This window comes from Macroventuria anomochaeta (assembly GCF_010093625.1).
Source record: "Macroventuria anomochaeta strain CBS 525.71 unplaced genomic scaffold BU25scaffold_11, whole genome shotgun sequence".
Taxonomy (NCBI): Eukaryota; Fungi; Ascomycota; class Dothideomycetes; order Pleosporales; family Didymellaceae; genus Macroventuria; species Macroventuria anomochaeta.
Window position 1 is genome coordinate 766,789 of NW_022985372.1, and position 18,129 is coordinate 784,917.

General features: G+C 46.9%; 5 protein-coding genes across 5 annotated transcripts; 4 read left to right on the plus strand and 1 right to left on the minus strand.

Moving 5' to 3' along the window:
• Nucleotides 1–1,140: 1,140 nt before the first annotated feature.
• On the plus strand, nt 1,141–1,621 carry BU25DRAFT_27935 (uncharacterized protein). The gene has a single exon (XM_033701883.1). The coding sequence runs from the start codon at nt 1,187–1,189 to the stop codon at nt 1,460–1,462; it is 276 nt and encodes a 91-aa protein (XP_033563367.1). The 5' UTR covers nt 1,141–1,186; the 3' UTR covers nt 1,463–1,621.
• Nucleotides 1,622–1,687: 66 nt separating this feature from the next.
• Nucleotides 1,688–2,188, plus strand: BU25DRAFT_420570 (uncharacterized protein; the record flags this gene model as incomplete). Its single annotated transcript, XM_033708025.1, has 1 exon — nt 1,688–2,188. The coding sequence occupies one exon, from the start codon at nt 1,688–1,690 to the stop codon at nt 2,186–2,188; it is 501 nt and encodes a 166-aa protein (XP_033563368.1).
• Nucleotides 2,189–2,884: 696 nt separating this feature from the next.
• BU25DRAFT_439144 (uncharacterized protein) lies at nt 2,885–3,906 on the minus strand (the record flags this gene model as incomplete). Its single annotated transcript, XM_033709093.1, has 2 exons — nt 3,461–3,906; nt 2,885–3,133 (listed from the first exon to the last, which is right to left on the minus strand). Exons 1-2 carry the CDS (start codon nt 3,896–3,898, stop codon nt 2,885–2,887), a joined length of 687 nt encoding a protein of 228 aa, XP_033563369.1. The 5' UTR covers nt 3,899–3,906.
• A 615-nt stretch (nt 3,907–4,521) lies between these two features.
• BU25DRAFT_338392 (uncharacterized protein) lies at nt 4,522–5,312 on the plus strand (the record flags this gene model as incomplete). Its single annotated transcript, XM_033702726.1, has 2 exons — nt 4,522–4,650; nt 5,181–5,312. Coding segments are annotated over 2 exons (261 nt in total), but the record flags the coding sequence as incomplete, so codon positions are not given.
• A 4,837-nt stretch (nt 5,313–10,149) lies between these two features.
• BU25DRAFT_466322 (glycoside hydrolase family 3 protein) lies at nt 10,150–12,629 on the plus strand (the record flags this gene model as incomplete). The annotated part of the gene is made up of 3 exons (XM_033710683.1): nt 10,150–10,240; nt 10,298–10,613; nt 10,667–12,629. The coding sequence occupies 3 exons, from the start codon at nt 10,150–10,152 to the stop codon at nt 12,627–12,629; spliced, it is 2,370 nt and encodes a 789-aa protein (XP_033563371.1).
• Between the last annotated feature and the right edge of the window lie 5,500 nt (nt 12,630–18,129).

Consider the following 18,129-nt stretch of genomic DNA (forward strand, 5'->3'; position numbering starts at 1 on the left):
GATCCAGCTCTTCTTGCCCGTTAGAGTGCGCTTTGGCTTACAATATTGGCGCAGTTTACTCCAGTTGATGCCATTGTAGTTATCAGCAAAGCGCACGTCGAAGCGGCTGCCCAACTCATCCTCGCTACCATCTTGCGCCTCATCCGCCAAAGCCACCGTGGCTGCCTTTGATGCTGCCATTGGCGCTGCAATCGCTGGCTGCAACTCTATTATTTGCAGCTCTCATGGCCGCTCTGGCCCTATAACAGCGCCATCAAGCGGGTTGATGGCAGCTTCAGCAGTCTCCAATAACGGCGATAGCGACGGCAGCGCAGCGAGTTGCATTTCGGGTAGCTTTATTGGCTGGCTGGCAGTGCCACAAGGCAGCTCATCGCCCTCTCTGGCCTTTTGTGTGAGGATTTGGCGATGTTTAGGGCATATATTGGCACGTGGCTTGCTATCAATGGCGTGTTTTGACACCATATTTGACTCAAAGGTAAGTAATAGCATGTAAAAGTAAGCAGTTAGTTGACAACAACACCGCAAGTATGCTGATGATAGCAATAGTACGCGTTAAGGACACAATAATAGATGGCTGGGGTGGAGAAACTAGTAGGTTGAGCCAATCACAACTCCAGAATCACACCTCATGACGCACGGCATTGCACACACAGTTCAATCACACACATCAATCAAACCCTCATCAAATCCTCAAATCCCCAAATCAACTCCACCTCTAGACTTGATTTATAAGCAATTTTGTATGGCAGGTTTGATTTGATTGATTTGAGGATTTGGTCACCAAAAGATCAAGATATGCAAAAATGCTTGATAGTTCCCAAGTGTGGACGCCATCGAGCCGATGCAAGCTAGCACAGATGAACTCCTGTGCAGAGCATAGAAAACTAAGAGGCAACAAATCTTGGTTGAAGCAGCGTCAATTTGAGAGGGGCAAGGTCAGGTATGGAAAGGAAGATCAGAACCAATTATCTCTGGATGTTGGTACAGTGCCGTCACAGGTCTCCAAACACCATGTATGATGTAATGAAAGGGGCGATAGCAATAGGTCGTGCAATAATTCGTGTCGGATGATGTGTTGGATGATCTCATCAACCCCGCTTTCAACACCAAGCCAGCATCAACTCAATTATTTCTCCTATAGTAAAACTCCACCAAATTTTTATATTTTACTACAATTCTTGAAGCAATGGAATTGCCAAATACTCCTAAACAAGATGCTGTGCTCAAGGAACTTGATACAGAAGAGCGGGCATCATACAAGTACCATGTAGAGCACAGGCGCAATGATGAGACTATGTGTCACGGTATCCTCTCCAGATCCCCTGACAATATCCGGATCCGCTCCGTACTGTCCCTGACCGTACGCACCAAATCCCCAGCGTCCTTACACACCTCCGAAGCGGACGTACAACCTCTGGTCACCTCTGGAGCGGGCCTGCAACCTCCAAAGCGGGAGTATTAGGATTCTGCAAGCCCTGCTCCGGGACTTGCAACCCCAATACCTATCCAACTCAGTTCCGATTATTAACCGGTAACCGAACAAACCCACACGTAAGTATATAGACTATTGCTGGTAGAGTTCTATTTGGTACACAACGTCTTGTACCTACTTAGATACCGTACGTAGTAATTGATTTAGACTCCCAGTGAGTCCTAAAGGGCCTACTTGTAGCATCTTCGTGACACTATGGAGGATGTGGCTAAGGCACACGGCATCAGCACACATACAGGAGAACGATGGAGGAAGGAATTTGCCCACTTTGGCAATTGCAGGCGTGTAAGGAAGAAGAAGGCAAAGGAAAAAGGCACAAAGTTGGGCAGGAAATGGACAACTGCTCTTGAAAAGATGAAGCAGTTAGTGGATAAAGAAGATCACGATCGTGAAGCTCCTCTACCTGTTCAGGCAGCACAAGTTGGTGGAATCCATCTTGCTCCACGCTCTCTTCAATACAATTTGAGCAAAAGATTGGATGCTCATCTGTATGTGGCTGCTACTACAGAAAGCATCTCTACAAAGAACAAAGATGAGCAGGTTCAGTATGGTTTCTTCCATCAACACCACACTATCATGAACTACTGGCAATGGACACACTTTACCAATGAAGCTCACTTCAATCCAACTGAACAATTTCAACAAAAGCGTATCCTCCGACGCTTCAAGAAGCGTACACATCCTGCCAATCTTTGAACCAAAACAGGAAAGAAGAAGAGTAACCTTACCCTGCATATGTACGCCTTGATAAACTGGTGGAGAAAGAGCAAGTTAGGATTCTATAACGATGAGAAAGATATGTTGAAGCCTCCAAAGCCACCAAGGAAGCCTGTAAAGTCAAAGTATATAACTCAGGAGGAGTATGATGAAGAGATGAAGCAATGGGAAGCAAAAAAGCCACCACCATTTGAAGGAGAGTCTTCCGGTCATTCTATGACACAGGAGTACTACACCAAACACATCCTCCCTGACTACATTGCTATGATTCATCACTGTCGATGCTTACCTTGGAGTGAAGGAGAGCATCCCTGGATGCTACAAGAGGATGGGGATTCATCTCATGGGAAGAAGTCTTCCAATGTCACGGTATCCTCTCCAGATCCCCTGACAATATCCGGATCTGCTCTGTACTGTCCCTGACCGTACGCACCAAATCCCCAGCGTCCTTACACACCTCCGAAGCGGACATACAACCTCTGGTCACCTCCAGAGCGGGCCTGCAACCTCCAAAGCGGGAGTATTAGGATTCTGCAAGCCCCGCTCCAGGACTTGCAACCCCGATACCTATCCAACTCAGTTCCGATTATTAACCGGTAACCAAACAAACCCACATGTAAGTATATAGACTATTGCTGGTAGAGTTCTGTTTGGTACACAACGTCTTGTACCTACTTAGATACCATACGTAGTAATTGATTTAGACTCCCAGCGAGTCCTAAAGGGCCTACTCATAGCATCTTCGTGACAAGTTGACCCATCCGCACACACGCTTGCGAGTAATGTTACCCACTCACGATTGCCATCTTGGAGTGATTCTCTACTCCTCCCTTGTTGCCATGTTTGCTTAGAGAAGATCCGCTTGCTCTTGCCTGTCAGGCCAATTGCAAAGCCTTTCTCATCCATATTGTATGTGTGCCGTGGCTCGATGTTGTATTGGGTTGTAACGACGCAGGCCAGTAGGGAAGATGTCCAAAGTAAGTGTGAGTCCACTACGAGGCATATGGGAGTGCTGGGACGTTGAGAACACTAGGATTGAATTCCCTACACCTATAGGTCTTGTACAAAAGGATACAGAAAAACTACTCTATCTAACGACTGTGCCAAACTGATTAAGTACACAGTTTGGAGGGGAATTGGAACTACCCATGTCTAGGTGACACGGAAGTAGTTAGCGACAGGAAAGAGAGCGGTGTGCTGAGTCCCTGCGGGACTACACGTTATCAGAGTGCTTTTGGTCCAAGGCGTTACATGGGTGATCTTCTGCTGCAGAATATCAAAGTACTTGGTGTACTTTTTGAGAGAATCGGCAGCGTGCCGCTGTGCATCCATACTTGTGGTCCATTGTGATGATATTCGATCAGAGTGCCGGTGAAGGAAGTCAGTAATCCAGCTCTCGGAAACCTTGTTGTGAGCAAGCGCAAAGGCAAAATTTGCTACCATTTGACGCGTAAGAGGTAGGTGACGATCTGTAAGCTCTTCGATATACTTCACAAGGTACAACTCCTGTTGTGGGTGGAGTAACCGGCGATCTGTGTTGGCATCTTCCTGGGATTGCTGCACACCTCGGTGGTGCCTTGACAACGTTACGCGATTAACACAATGAATTTTTGCAATTTCTGTATATGTAAAATTTTTGCCAGGCTTTAATTGACAAATCTGCATAAGTGCATCATGAATTCCAGGCATGGTTGTGGTGTAGTTGACGTGTCAAAATGTGACTATTGTTGTTGCCTGGTCGTTGTACCAACATGATCGTTGTGCGCACAGACACAGTACCTAAGCTGCTCAAGTGCTTGGCTCACCCGCTCGCTACGTCAGCCTCAGGATGGAATACGTCGTACCTACCACCTTATACGTGGAGTTGCCGAGATCCAGTGCTGAACGCGTATATAAATAAATGCCTTTGATACGTCGCATCTGAAGCAAAATCCCAGAGTTACATCTCTGCAATCAAAACGATTCTGTCGTTTCACTCAGCCGGTTCAAACCCGTTAGTCGCTGTAAACACCTGTCGCTATGGCAAGAGATGAGGCTGTCCGGTCACTCCGCATCTCTCAGATGATTTTCACTTGCTTAATGTCGGTCTAGTGTGTTATCGTAAGTCTCCGACCTACACCGATTCCAGGATCGTCTCTTAATGACGACCAAATAGTGTTACAGCATTCCACTCAGATCGCACAGCGCGATGTGTCAACAGCATTGGCCATATACCTCATCGCAGCGTCTACAAGTACAAGCAAGCTCTCCAGGAATTGTATGTGTCCCAATACTATGGGTGATTGCGCACTGACGAGAAATATACAGCATCAAAGATGGTCCTCGCTCTTGCGATCGATTGGCTGGTGGCTTTCATGAATCTGGTCGCTCTTCTATCCGTTCCGATGTTCGTGACGAGATCGCAACACTGCTATGGGGCTACATGCGCCATCATGAAGATTGTTGAAGTGAAAAAGTTTTTTTTTGTAGTTCTAGAGTGGGATACAGCACTAAGTACTCTGTTTACCTGTGTTGCGGTATCAGACTGCTGCAATATATGTAAGCCCAGGGCACTACACATGTCATGTGGTCTATCCACTGACTAATCAGTCCGCTACTCCATGTACATACCCCGCATCTGGGACACATCAATAGACAGGAGATATACCATATATACAACAATATACATCATCTCGACACCACTCCTACCACAAGCTTATAATATACATTGCACATGAGCTTCAATACACACGGTTGTAACGGGTCATGTTTAGCACGTTTCAAGCCATGTATATATCGCCACCTCCTAGCTAGATATCAACATAGCGCAGTATTCCATCAACCCGATAGTCCTACGTTATCGTTTACCGTAGCTATCAATATTCTACAGTGGCCGTTGCCGCTACAACCTGCCATATGTTACTTCCATAACTGAGGTCCTCGCAGCAGTTGCTGCGTCTCATTGCCCAAGTAGCACCTGCTCTCAATAAAGATCAGTACAGTACTTACTACCTCCAATTTCACGAACTGGGCGGCTACTGCAACAGTTTGGGGAATTCGAATCTCAAAGTCTACGGCCAACGTCGAAACACTTCTGCCTCCAATGGACGAGGAGATACCTTAAACAGGGGCGGCATATTACTTTTGACGAAGTGGAACTCAACTCTGATGGATCATTTCGCATAGATGTTTAGCCAGTAAAGTCAAACAATGCAAGTATGTTTAACCTTATCAAGAACACTTTGTTCGGCGAAAGCCCGCAGCTCAGACCTAGGAACTGACGCACGGCAACAGATGAAGGACCTCTATTTACGCCACAAAACATCACATCTGAGGCGCTGCTGCTAGATCGCCTCCGTGATATTCTGCCTGAGTTCAGCGCAGACAACCTCGCTAATGTACTACATCACTATCCCATCACAGATGACACGAGCGGTGTCAAATTCACAACCACTGGTACCTCGGAACCCAGTGCATTGGATCAAAGCGCGTTTGCCACCGGTCAGCAGTAGCGCGCAAACGTATGTCAAATCTTGCTTGTAAGAGCTCAAGTTCACTATCCTGACCTACCCACAGAACATATACGCTGAGCTCACCTTCGTTTGTCCATCATACTGGATGGCTGAAGCATTCTCCGGCAAAGGGCGCTCATCGCACAAATACCAGTACAGCGCCGCCCCAGGTACATACGGGATCGATACTCTGGGATACTTCGGACCCTATGGATCAGTTTCCTTCCTTAGCGAAAACTTCCAAACTGCCTTTATGAGTACGTACTCCTGATATTTGATGGCTCCTGATCCACTGTACTAATGGTTGAAATAAGACATTTGAGGCAATTTCGTCACGCAAGAGAATCCCTCCATCCCAGAATCCCTTCTCTTTGGATCTTCTAACTCATCGACGCGATCGGGAGTAAACATCTCATCTGAGTGGCCTCAGTTCTCAGCCTCCACCTCTTACCAGCAGCTGAATCTCAACCAGACGGGTGGCGTTCTAACAGAGGGCAGTGTCGAGGTCGCCTCACCTGTGAACACGACTTACTTGATCGGCCCGGGTCTCCAGAATGACTTCGCATTTGTAGATGCTTACACCTGGGAAGCTGGTCGTGGTGCTAGATGCGAGTTTTGGAGGAGCACTGCAAAGTCGACTCCCGCGTAAACAGACTACTATGTGTGAGGCTGTTAGACATGATGGTACTGCAACAGGCGAGAAACGACAGCCTGTTGCCGTGCAAAGACACACCTGCGAGTCGCAGACAAGTAAGCCAGGCCCTATCTGTCACGGTATCAATCGGTCCGTACAAGGCCCAGTTACCCTTGGTTGGACTGTTATGGACTAGCACGTTCCAGGGACAGTATATATCGTCTCCTCCTAGCTAGATAGCAATTCAGCGCATTATTCCATCGACCCGATAGTCCTACATTATCGTTTACCGTAGCTATCAGTATTCTACAGCGGTCCACACCGCTACACTATCGATTGATCAAGTGGACCTTTCTTCTCTTCCGAGTGGTTTTTGGAATTGCACCTACTTATACTCCACTTCTGTGGGGTTATCTTTCCAGGAAAACCCTGATATCAACACATACAATGCACACATGACTTGCATGAATAATTCAGGAGTTTGAGTAGCTACAAAATTTACCTGACTTGGAAAAAGTGTTCCAAAATCCCTAAAATATGCTGGTGTCGGAAATATACAAGCATAGTTTAGATGCTGCTGTAGCATATACAATGCATCCTGAACGTGCTGCGGTTTACTTACGCTTATACATCGTGATAGTTGTGACCTTGTTCAGCGTCCCTTCTATCCTACGCAACTCCTACCTGATCTCGAAGATCTTAGCGTTGTCTTCGTGAGTTACAAAACCCTCCCTCCTAGAGAGAAATGCCAGAAAACCTAACAAGTTAAGGCAGTAAGCCTTTGTATGGCAAATATTCAGGACTTTTATCTCTTAGTTCAATTGAATCACTCTGTAAACCTTTGGTTTCTGTGTTATTTGATCCGAACATCGCCTATCTCGATACAGCTATGTGTTTCCATAGTATCAAAGCCGTTCAGAAACCCATGCACATCAGCTAATTCGAGGAAACAGCCTACAACACACACTAGGAAACCAATGGCGATCATTGAGCGCAATAGGGGAGGGCGCGTAAAACTTATCTGACCCACCTTCCAACTCTTCTCCCGCGACGTAGCCTTTGCTTAGCCATGGGGTTACCGTGCTAGCCTTTCGACCGGCGTGTGCAAGCTGAATACCGATCTTCTGGCTCTTAGAATGAGCGAATTCAACAATTTTCCGCAGTGGCTCCATCTGAGAATCTTTCCAGAGACCGCAGTCCTGAGGTGTAATGCGGCCTTCAGGCTAGACAGCAGTCGCCTCTACAAACGTCAGATCACGACCTCGCTAGATGATACCAGCAAGATGTCCAAAGTGCCATGCTGTCTGATGATCATCTTCGGCTGAGTACTGGCAAAGCGGAGACAGCACTATTCGATTCTGGATCTCAAGTCCTCAAAGCTTGAGTGGTGTAAAAAGCCTCGGAATTCTTCGGCTGCCGTCCAGCATTCCAAGTGCGGTTCCGGCTGGTGAACTTTGATCAGGAGTAAGGTACAGAACCTGTATGTCTCAGCTCATCATGTCAGATCAGTTGGAAGTATATTATACTCCAGACGCAGCTTTATATCGAGTGAGGAGAAAGAATTCAAGAGAAAAGGATCATTGATTGATACTGGGGCTAGCCCTCTACTTATACATCAGTGATATATGGGTCATGTGACCTATATTTCACCCCTTCAACACTTCATTGACCAGTCGGTGGCTGTGTGGTTAATCCATTGAAGTATGGAGCATTGCAGGCCCTGTTGCCAACATGGTGGAGAATATATCAGGTACGTGCGTGAAGAACTGAACACTCGTGAATGTGGTTTTTGGAACTGTGCTATAGCTTTTCCACAGACCCAATAGCGACCGGCCTGTCTTTAAATGTATCTAGTATATTGCGGACGTAGCGAGCGTTTTTGCGTCGTTCCTTAACAGGACCATCTGGGCTGTTTGATTTGTAAGCTCGCAACGATACAGGACACTATTTGTCATATTGGCAGGTATGATTCACTATCAAGCGTACGCTGTTCTTCTCTTGGTTTTCGTAGAACTATGGGCCAACACCATCAGTTTTCCCAACAATTACCAAACATTCACTTATAGGCGTGACAAGTCTACAGTCCATCACTGACGTCATGGTGCAGGCTCCGAGCTTGGATGCAAAGCCGGACTCTGACACTATCAAAAAAGTCAGTTAAGCCCTGGGTGTAATTTCAGCAAAGTTTTGTGAAAATACGGGGTTCAGATGGCCAAGTGGTGCGATGATCAAGACACGCCGTTGTGGAGGACAGTGAAACTTGCCCACCAACTCTCTTGTCATAGCTTCATGTACGTTGATCTTTCTCTTGGGGCCTGCGTAAGCTAGGGCGCTTTGTGCCTCACATAGCGCAGTTCGATAGGGTTGGTGTGAATATCGTCAATTCTCTGTCGTAGCAAGAGTGTGGAAATTAGTCCAGATGCTGCACTTCTGCACGCTCCGACACACTCTGTTCCTCGGTGAGGGACCGATGCATTATGCGGAGTCTTGCTAGGTGGCTGGCATGCATCTCCTTGTGACTATACGACAGACTCTCAGAGACAAGAGACTCATACGGCCATTACGATCACGTGAATCATACCTGAAATACGTCGTATTCCTCAATACGCGCATAAGCTGGCCGACACGCAGCCGAGCTCACTATACCCTTCCTTGAGCTTGGTAAGCAATATCTGTGTCACTCACCGCTTCTTAATGCTAGTGCCAATGGCTGGGACGTGCAATTCTCGGACGACGCTCCAGAAGTGGACGCATACGTCCTCTAATTGCGTTGTCCAGTAAGTTCATTATGCGTCATCGAGACTGAGTAGAAAGCCCGTATTAACTTGTGTGATATCAGCAAAGGCCGTCAATAGTCTTATGCACACGTAAAGTGCAGAACCCTTGACACTTCTACAGTGCGCTTCGATATGCACGTCAGGACTCACGAGAGTAGCCAAGCCTGTCTTCAAGTCATCAAACAGTAGGTTCGTGTCAGCCGGATTTGAGAAGACAAAGTAGCGCTTCTAACCCCAAGCCGCTAGGAATGAGGGGAAATCTTGCTGGCATCTGCGCTTTACCAGAATAGTAGACCTACCGAGACTATACCAGCCCTGGCAAGATCTTCGCTTCAAAACTAGCTGTACGTAAACAAACAGTACGACTAATTCTCATATGAGCTAATGTACGCGTTCTGTCCTCAGTGACATGCAGTGACTTGATGCTTGCCCCGCTATTTGAATAAGCTCGCTTAGCTACGCGGTTGAGAGATTTCCTAGTAACAGTTCGTGGGTGATGTCATTGCCGCCACATAATCGACCTCGAAAGGGCGCTCTTACTACATCTATGCACTCAAGGCCGAACCGAAGCAGGTTAGATTACGCGGGGAAATCCACCCCAGAGATTAAGAGAGTCTAGACTAGCCCACCAGTTCTTACTATGCGAAGTTCGTGTGGCACTGACCTAGCGTCTCCTCATATCGGCTCATGTTGAGTCAGCTATGGCAGATACTCAGAAGCTTGGTTGAACTGAGACGGTTAAAAACAGTGCGAGCTACTGGGTCGTTCTGCGCTCTACGATTCGACAGACATGTTGGGCCATTGGCATCGTATCCAAGGCTAAGTACCTACCTAGTTCTGATGTGTATCCCCGCTCCTCAGTGTCTCCGCACGACTGCCGACTCAACTCGGCGTAGTGTTGCACGGAAAGTTGCGAAAGACCATAGATTCTCCTCCGGGTTCAAGTACTTAAGAGAATGACTTGATCCTCCTTAGCAAAGTCTGATCTACACTCGGAAACAACAAGAGCCCCGTATCAGCCCACATCTAGCGTCGAACATGCATACTGCAATCGCGCCGAGTTTTGTGTGTGTCCTCACTGCCCTGCAATACGTGTCGGCTATTGATGTGCCATTGAAGGCTCCCCTTTGTAAGCAGCTGCAAACTGTCTGTTTAAAAGATTGACTCACCAACGGCGAACGTATAGCATGGGATGAAGCATCAGAGAAGGCCAGGAACTTCGTCTCTCAGCTCAAACTATCAGAGAAGATCGGCCTTGCAACCGGCAGTTATGGCTCCCCTCCGTTCCTACCATGTGTAGGTACGCTCGCGCCGATCGAACGACTCAACTACTCTGGATTATGCATGTCCGATGGTCCAAACGGGGTCAACCGAGCGGATGGAGTGAGTGTGTTTGCATCCGGTATCACTGTGGCGGCGACGTGGGATAGACGTCTAATGCACGAACGAGGATTGGCCCTTGGAGAGGAGTTCAGGATGAAAGGCATACACGTTCTATTAGGGTATGAACACCCTAGGTCCGATACGTCAATTTCTTGAACTCACAAAGGCGTAGACCTAGTACTGGACCTATGGGCCGCCACCCTCGAGGCGGTCGCAATTGGGAAGGATTTGGCCCAGATCCGTACCTCGCTGGTGTCGCTATGAGCGAGTCAGTGTCCGGTATAGTAGCGAATGGTGTTCAGACAAGCTCAAAGCATTACATTGGCAATGAGCAAGAAACACAACGCGTGCCTAGTACCAGAGATGATGGGACAGTCATTGAAGCGATCTCTGCAAATATCGACGACCGGACACTTCACGAGCTTTATCTCTGGCCATTCGCCAATGCTATCCGAGCTGGAACATCATCTGTCATGTGCGCCTACAGTCGCCTGAACCAGACGTACTCCTGTGCAAACTCAGAGATTCTGAAAGCGATTCTCAAAGACGAATTGGCTTTCCCTGGCTACGTAGTCTCCGACTGGGGCGCTACGCACTCTACAGTAAACTTTGCGGAAGCAGGTTTAGACCTCGAGATGCCGGGAAATGTCACTGGAAGTGGTATTCCATGCTATTTTGGCGACGAGCTGCTTGAAGCAGTCCAAGCGAACAACGTATCGACGAAACGTCTTGATGACATGGCAACGAGAGTTATGACGCCCTATTTCCGACTCAATCAAGACATGGATTTCCCCGCGATGGACCCTGCTACTGGGCCCACGTTCCTTGTTACTCAGTTTGGCCATGGATCGCCCTTAGCAAGAGCGTATGCTGAAGTACCAGCTCTAGACGTTCGCGCCGATCATGCCCGCGGTATCCGCGAGCTGGGTGCAGCTGGCACAGTGTTGCTGAAGAATGTCAATGGCGCACTGCCGTTGACAAACGAAACTAGCTTCGCGCTCTTTGGAAACGGTCTTCCCGATCCAACAATTGGATCAGCTTTCGTCCCTCCACGCGCTGAAGACGTCCCAGAGGGTTTCGAAATGGGTGCGCTTGACATTGGCGGCGGATCTGGCTCTATGCGACACACCAATCTCGTAAGCCCACTCGAAGCCATACGGAACAAAGTGAACGCTCTTGGTGGCCGAGTACAATTGCTGCTTGACAACAATGAGATTGCAGCGGGGCGTTTTTCGACTATCTATCCAACACCCCAAGTCTGCTTACTGTTCCTGAAGGCCTATGCATCGGAAGGCACTGACAGACCGGATCTGAATCTCCAGTGGAACGCTACGATGGCCGTCGAAAGCACGGCAGCACTGTGCCCAAATACTATCGTGGTGACACACGGTCCTGGCGTAGTTTTGATGCCGTGGGCAAATAATGAGAATGTGACGGCTATCTTAGCTGCGCACTATCCAGGAGAAGAAATTGGAAACTCTATCACTGACGTCCTCTGGGGAACTGTCGAGCCTTCTGGCCGGCTACCCTATTCCATTCCCATGGAAGAATCAGACGCCGGCCCTCCGATTCTTATATTACCCGAGAATACAACAAATCCAAGTGCATGGACGGAGGACTTCGTTGAGGGTCAGATGATTGATTACAGATACTTCGACGCGAGCCCCGGCCAAGAACCGCTCTATGAGTTTGGTTTCGGGCTTTCATACACCGAGTTTGAAATGGGAGAGAGTCTAAACGCGCGACTTGTCGTTGACTCGTTGAATCGGTATGCCAACAAGTCCATGGGTATCGAACCAGGAGGTTTGGTCGATCTGTGGACCAATGTAGCTGTGGTAACAGTGAACATCACGAACTCGGGCCACAGAGCAGGTGCCGCTGTACCCCAGGTTTACGTGTCACTTCCTCAAGATACGACACCCCAAGGCACGCCTGTGAAGGTGCTAAGAGGATTCAGCAAGCTATATCTCCAGCCAGGTGAGACACAGCAGGCCAAGTGGGAGCTCATGAGGAGAGACCTGAGCTATTGGGACGTAGAGGAGAGAGAGTGGGTCATTCCGAGAGGATCCATATATCTGTCATCAGGGTTCAGCTCCGCAGACTTGCGAGCAAACACAATGATAACAAATGGTTAATGCAGAACTATAGTTTCACGATGCATGAAGTCACAACTCAATCGAACACTAGAGTCGGAAATTCAATTGCACATAGTATCCCATCATTGAATGTATTTTGACTATGTCGTGGACGCATCCAGTACTTCGACCACAGGCGTGTTGATGCCGAGCACAAAAGCGCATGTCTGAGTAACCACGGATTACGCAGAAGTGCAGAGTGTCATATCCGAAAGGGACTGTTTACGAGCCAGGGCCACTTGATTCTTAAGGAGAAACATATGAATGGGTAGCTGCATATGCGTGTTGATGGGGAGAGCACAGCGAAGAGTCATGCTGAAGAGGCTGCAGAATAGATGCATTACATGTACAAAGCGTTGATCGTTGCCAAGACTGTGCTGAGGTTCTTCCACAAGGGAAACTTGGTATCCAGGGCCGCTTTGTGTGTTACTTTCCATGCAAGTCACCGGAAGAGACATCCGGCAAATCAACACCCTGGACCACAGGGACGTCTACAAGCCTGATGGTTCGACCCAGAGTCCAACTCTCAATACCAGCCTCCTCGAGCCAGTCAGTGGCGTTGACGTGAAGGACAAAAGGCATATGGTCCGTTATGATTCCTCTAGCTATTGCTACATTATCGAGCGTCAATGCCCAAAATGCCATGCTGTCTGATGATAATCTTCGGCGGAGTATTGGCAAAGAGGCGAAAGTATAATTCGACTCTAAATTTCAAGTCCTCAAAGCAAATAGCTTCGAAGTCTTGAGACCACCGTCGGCCATTCCAAGCGCGGTTCCTGCTGGATCCTTCTCAGGGATGGAATACGAAGTCTAAGAACTTCGATGATTGCGAAGAGCACATGAGAACACAACTCACGCCAGACGTAGCTTGGTTTACCAGTCAGTGTTCCTCTGGTATATGGATCATCGTAAATTGAGACATTTTTCGCAAGAAGCTGGCGGCTGTCAATAGAGTGTCTCAATGGCAACAGTCCGGGCTAGATATAGCTGTGAATATGGATCTTGTCGAGGCGGATTTGCGAGCTTTGTGGGGGCTAGCATAGTAGCCAACATCCAACAGTCAAGTGAATGTCCATTAAGAGCCCCGACGTCAGTCTTCAAAAAGACAGCCTCGAAGACTATTTCGGCTATCTTTAAGGAACTCTGGAGTCAATATAGGTTGAGGCCATACGGTGGCACGTCAGCCCAACATTGTAGCGGCGTGGGCCGCTGTAGAATACTGATAGCTACGATAAAAGATAACGTAGGACTATCGGGTCGATGGAATACTGCGCTGAGTTGCTATCTAGTGAGGAGAAGATGACTATATACTGACTCTGGAACGTGCTAATCCAGTACAGTCTAAGTAAGGGCAATAGGGTCTCGTATGGACCAACTAATACCGCAACAAACATTAACCAGAGTGAGAATCAACTGAGAGACTCATCTTTCACAGTCTCACTGCAGAGGCGTAGTTGACTGGTCTTGCTCCAGGCGCGATGTGTCAAAGGCATCCATGTACGCATTGAACGGCAAATGTCAGCGATCCTACGGTGGACCGTTACGGACAAAGTGGACAAAACCAAAACTCAACCTCAGAACATCATATCAAAATACTACAAAGTCAGAATTTCAGCACATGGTAGTGCAATGTGTGTGAAGCAATGTAATAGTCCTTGTAATGATACAATATAATACAATCGTCATTTGTGAGGTAGTGATTGTGAAGTTGATGTGCTCCAAAGCCCACCAAACTTATCCTCAATCACGCTTGTCAGCAAACTCCTTCTCTTTGCCTGGAGGCAGGTACTTCTTCCTTCCATCTCTCCAAGCCTGTAATCTATCAAGGTACCACTCATCAACAAAGTTCTTGTAGCTACTGTACTAAGGCATTAATCTGTTTGCAGCGCATGGGCCAAACCCCAACCACCGCAAATGCAATGATGTAATGGTACTGAAGATAATCGGTATTGGGCAATGGATATTGAGGTTCACTGAAGTTGTATTGTACTCAAGCCGTGTGGTTATATACTGTGAATGAACGGAAAGAAGAACTGACCATGAAGCTGTTATGTTACTGATACTGTTTGAAGGAGTCTGGTCCAGTTGGTCCTTTTACACAACCTCATACAGTGCTGTAACATGACCTCTTATTGTACTGCGACACACCCCCCAGGTCTAACAAGGAAACAAGTGTGAAATGATGATAGCTTGACAAAGTTGAGTCATTGGAGCTGTAACAGAGTAATTGGGTCATTGTTGTAATGGCCAAATTGAAATCAGATAGATCAATTTGTGTTAAAACCGGTTAGGAAATAGGATATTAGGATCCTTTGTGTCGATTGCCTTCTGCTTGAGAGCATTGAGTTGTTGTTTGATATCAATGAGTCCACACTGATGGACAAATTGCTTGAACTTCTGATGGGGCAATGCCTTTGTGAGTCCATCGGCTGGCATGTTGTTGGTAGAAACCCAGGACACATTGAGTTGACCAGCTAAGACTTCCTGTCAAACCCATAGCTGATGGATATCAACATGTTTGACTTTGGTATTAAGTTGATCTTCCTTCTTTGTGACTATACCAATGGTTTGCTGGATATCACATAGAATTGTTGGTGTTGAATTAAGATAGAGTGATATCCCCTTGAAGAAGCGCATCCACTCAATCATCTGAGACCCTGCAAGTGACAGTGAGAGCAGCTCAGACTCAGTGGTTGATTTGGTGACAGTACATTGGACTGTTGATTTCCAGTCAATCATGAGACCTCCAAAGAAGAAAGCATATCCTTGTGAGCTTTGTCGAGTCTCTGGTTCATCAGCATAAGATGCATCTGAAGCTCCATAAAACAGTGGTTGGTTGATTGGTTCATCAGTGTGGTATTCTCTCATCTCAGGTTCCAATGTATTTGCTAAAGATGAGGCTGGAGAGCAAGTGTTTTTGTCCCAAGTAGGTAGAGCCAAACCTTTCTTGCCTTAGCAACATGTTTCTGGCCTGGGTTGATGAGATGGGAAACTAATATAACATGAGATCGAGCAACATCAGGTCTGCCCTATACAGCAATATAGGCAAGGGAACCAACAAGCTGTTGGTAGAGCTTTGTGCGTTCTTTGTTTGGTTCTTCATCTGATGGATCCAGCCAGTTGTCAGTGATTGGAGTGTCCAGGAATCGGCTGGTTGGTGGTGTCTCAATATTGAATCAAGAGCAGACCTTCTCAATGTAGGCATCCTGAATTAGCCAAGTATGTTGACTTGAACGGTCTCAAACAATACGTATACCAAGAAACCAAGCAAGGTCTTCCATCTTCTTGAGGTTGTACAGTTCCATGAGACATTTTTCGAACTGTTGATAGAGTTGGCTATTGGAGTTGTGAAAAGCCATCACAATATCATCAACGTACATGAATAGGATGAGCAATCGATTGGTGTAAAGGTGGGGGAAGCCTTTGACTGGTTTTAAGCCTAGCTTGATGAGTTCTTTATGGCATTTGTTGTACCAAAGCAATGGAGATTCCTTGAGGCCATATAAAGCTCTTTGAACAGCAAGCAACTTCCCCAGGCCATTCTCGATCTGATTGACTCCCTCTAGAGTGATTGCATACAGTTCTCAATTTATTGGAACATTTAAAAAAGCTACTGGTACATCGTACTGTTTCAGTTCAAGGTTGAAGTGATTGGCAATTGAGATAAGGGCTCGGAAGTTTTGAATTGCCAGTGTTGCAGCATAGGTATCATCCAGTGGTGACTGTAAGTCTCCTCGGACTACTAGTCGAGCTTTGAAGCGTATAATAAAGCCATCTTCATCTGTTTTGTAAGTGAATACCCACATGAGGGGTAGAACCTCAGCCTTGACAGTCTCTTGAGTTTTCTCTGTTTGTTGGAAACAGCCTTTCAATCAAAGGTTCTTCCATTCAATTGACATAATGGCTCTGAACTCTTGACTGAATGGATGAGAGTCAAGCTGTTTGACATGCTTTGGAGGTAGTGGTGCTTGACTGACATGAATACGGGTATTGCCAACAGACTATTGTTGTTTGAGAACCTGGGATGTGAAGGCACTGAAGTAATGAGTTTTTGATTCATCACTGAGCTTCGAAACAAAAGAAGCAACTGTAAAGAATGTTCCAGGTTGCCGTCTTGTGCGCTTGCCTTTGATAATGGCACTTTGATCAATATCAAGATTGATATTATTGGGAGCTGTTTCACCATAACGTCGATAGCCTTCTGATGGTGGATTTCCTTGATTTGGTTGAATGAGAGGTCCTCTGAGACCAGTTGATCCTCGTGGGTGACATTGTTGTCCTTGTGTTGACAGTGAGCCACGATGTGTTGACAGTGTTGCAGGGGAGGATGATTCTGGTTGATTCAACTGAGTCTCACTGGGTTGAGTCTCCTCATCAGTGACTTCTTGTTCAAGTGACTGTTAAATGTCAAATTCGTTGATCAGGGGGATATCTGGGTATAGAATGTTGCCTTGGTTTATTGGAGATTCAAACTCATCTTTATTCTGAGAATTTTGAGATGTGTTGTCCTGTGGGACCATGACTGCTTCATCATCGGCTTGTGCTGATGGAGATAGAGTGAGGAGTTGATTGTTGATTAAGCCAAAGTCTTGGATGTTTTGTAGAGGTGTTTGTACACCCCCAACGTGAGAAGCATCTTGAGCTAACTCAGGTGTACTATGAGTTTGTTGAAGGAGTTATAGTTCTTTGATTGTATGATACTGATTGGCTTGAGTGTGTGGATAAGCAATTGTTGTGACTATCTCTTGCAATACGTCATTTGTAACGTAACCTTCATAGCCTTCAAAGAACTGAGAAGGTTCAAATATAACATCTTGAGTGACCAGAATCTCATCAGTGGCAGGTAACCAGATCCGGAAGATGTTTGTGCCTTGATATCCAATGAGGTGACCAATAAGGGCTCTTGATTCAAGCTTGTCTGCATTTCTAACTACTAGTCAATATCCGTATAGACCCTATACAATTTTACCCGGCGCTAGCAGGACCCCTGCGCCTGACCCTTTACGATTTACAACTGCAACAATCCGTATAGACCCCAATTCGTGCCAGAGTAGGCTTAGCGTTAGGGTTTCTCTGCCCGAAACGGAAGGTTTTGACCCCCGATTTGTTTGGCCGATTTGCGGTCATTAGAGAGCTTAATAAATTTATCCTTATAGGCCATCCTGTGCAGAATCGTACGCTGATTCCGAATCTGACCTTGGATTTTGTGTAGCTAGTCTGGTTGTTGTGATGCACGCGTTTGACTACACGTGGCTAAACCTAACTCACTAGCCACACCCTGGCTCTACTAGCCCCACCCTACCGGACATTGTCAGCATGGAGCTGTGATAAAGAGCTGTGATAATGTCAGCTACCCAACATGATACGCAAACAGCAATTTTGCACTCCCAACCAGTTCTCACACGCTCAATTGACAGTGCAACAGCTCTCTCCTCACGGTCAATCAGCATCACTCTCCACACGGTCAATTGACCCTGCAAAGGCTCTCTCACACGCTCAA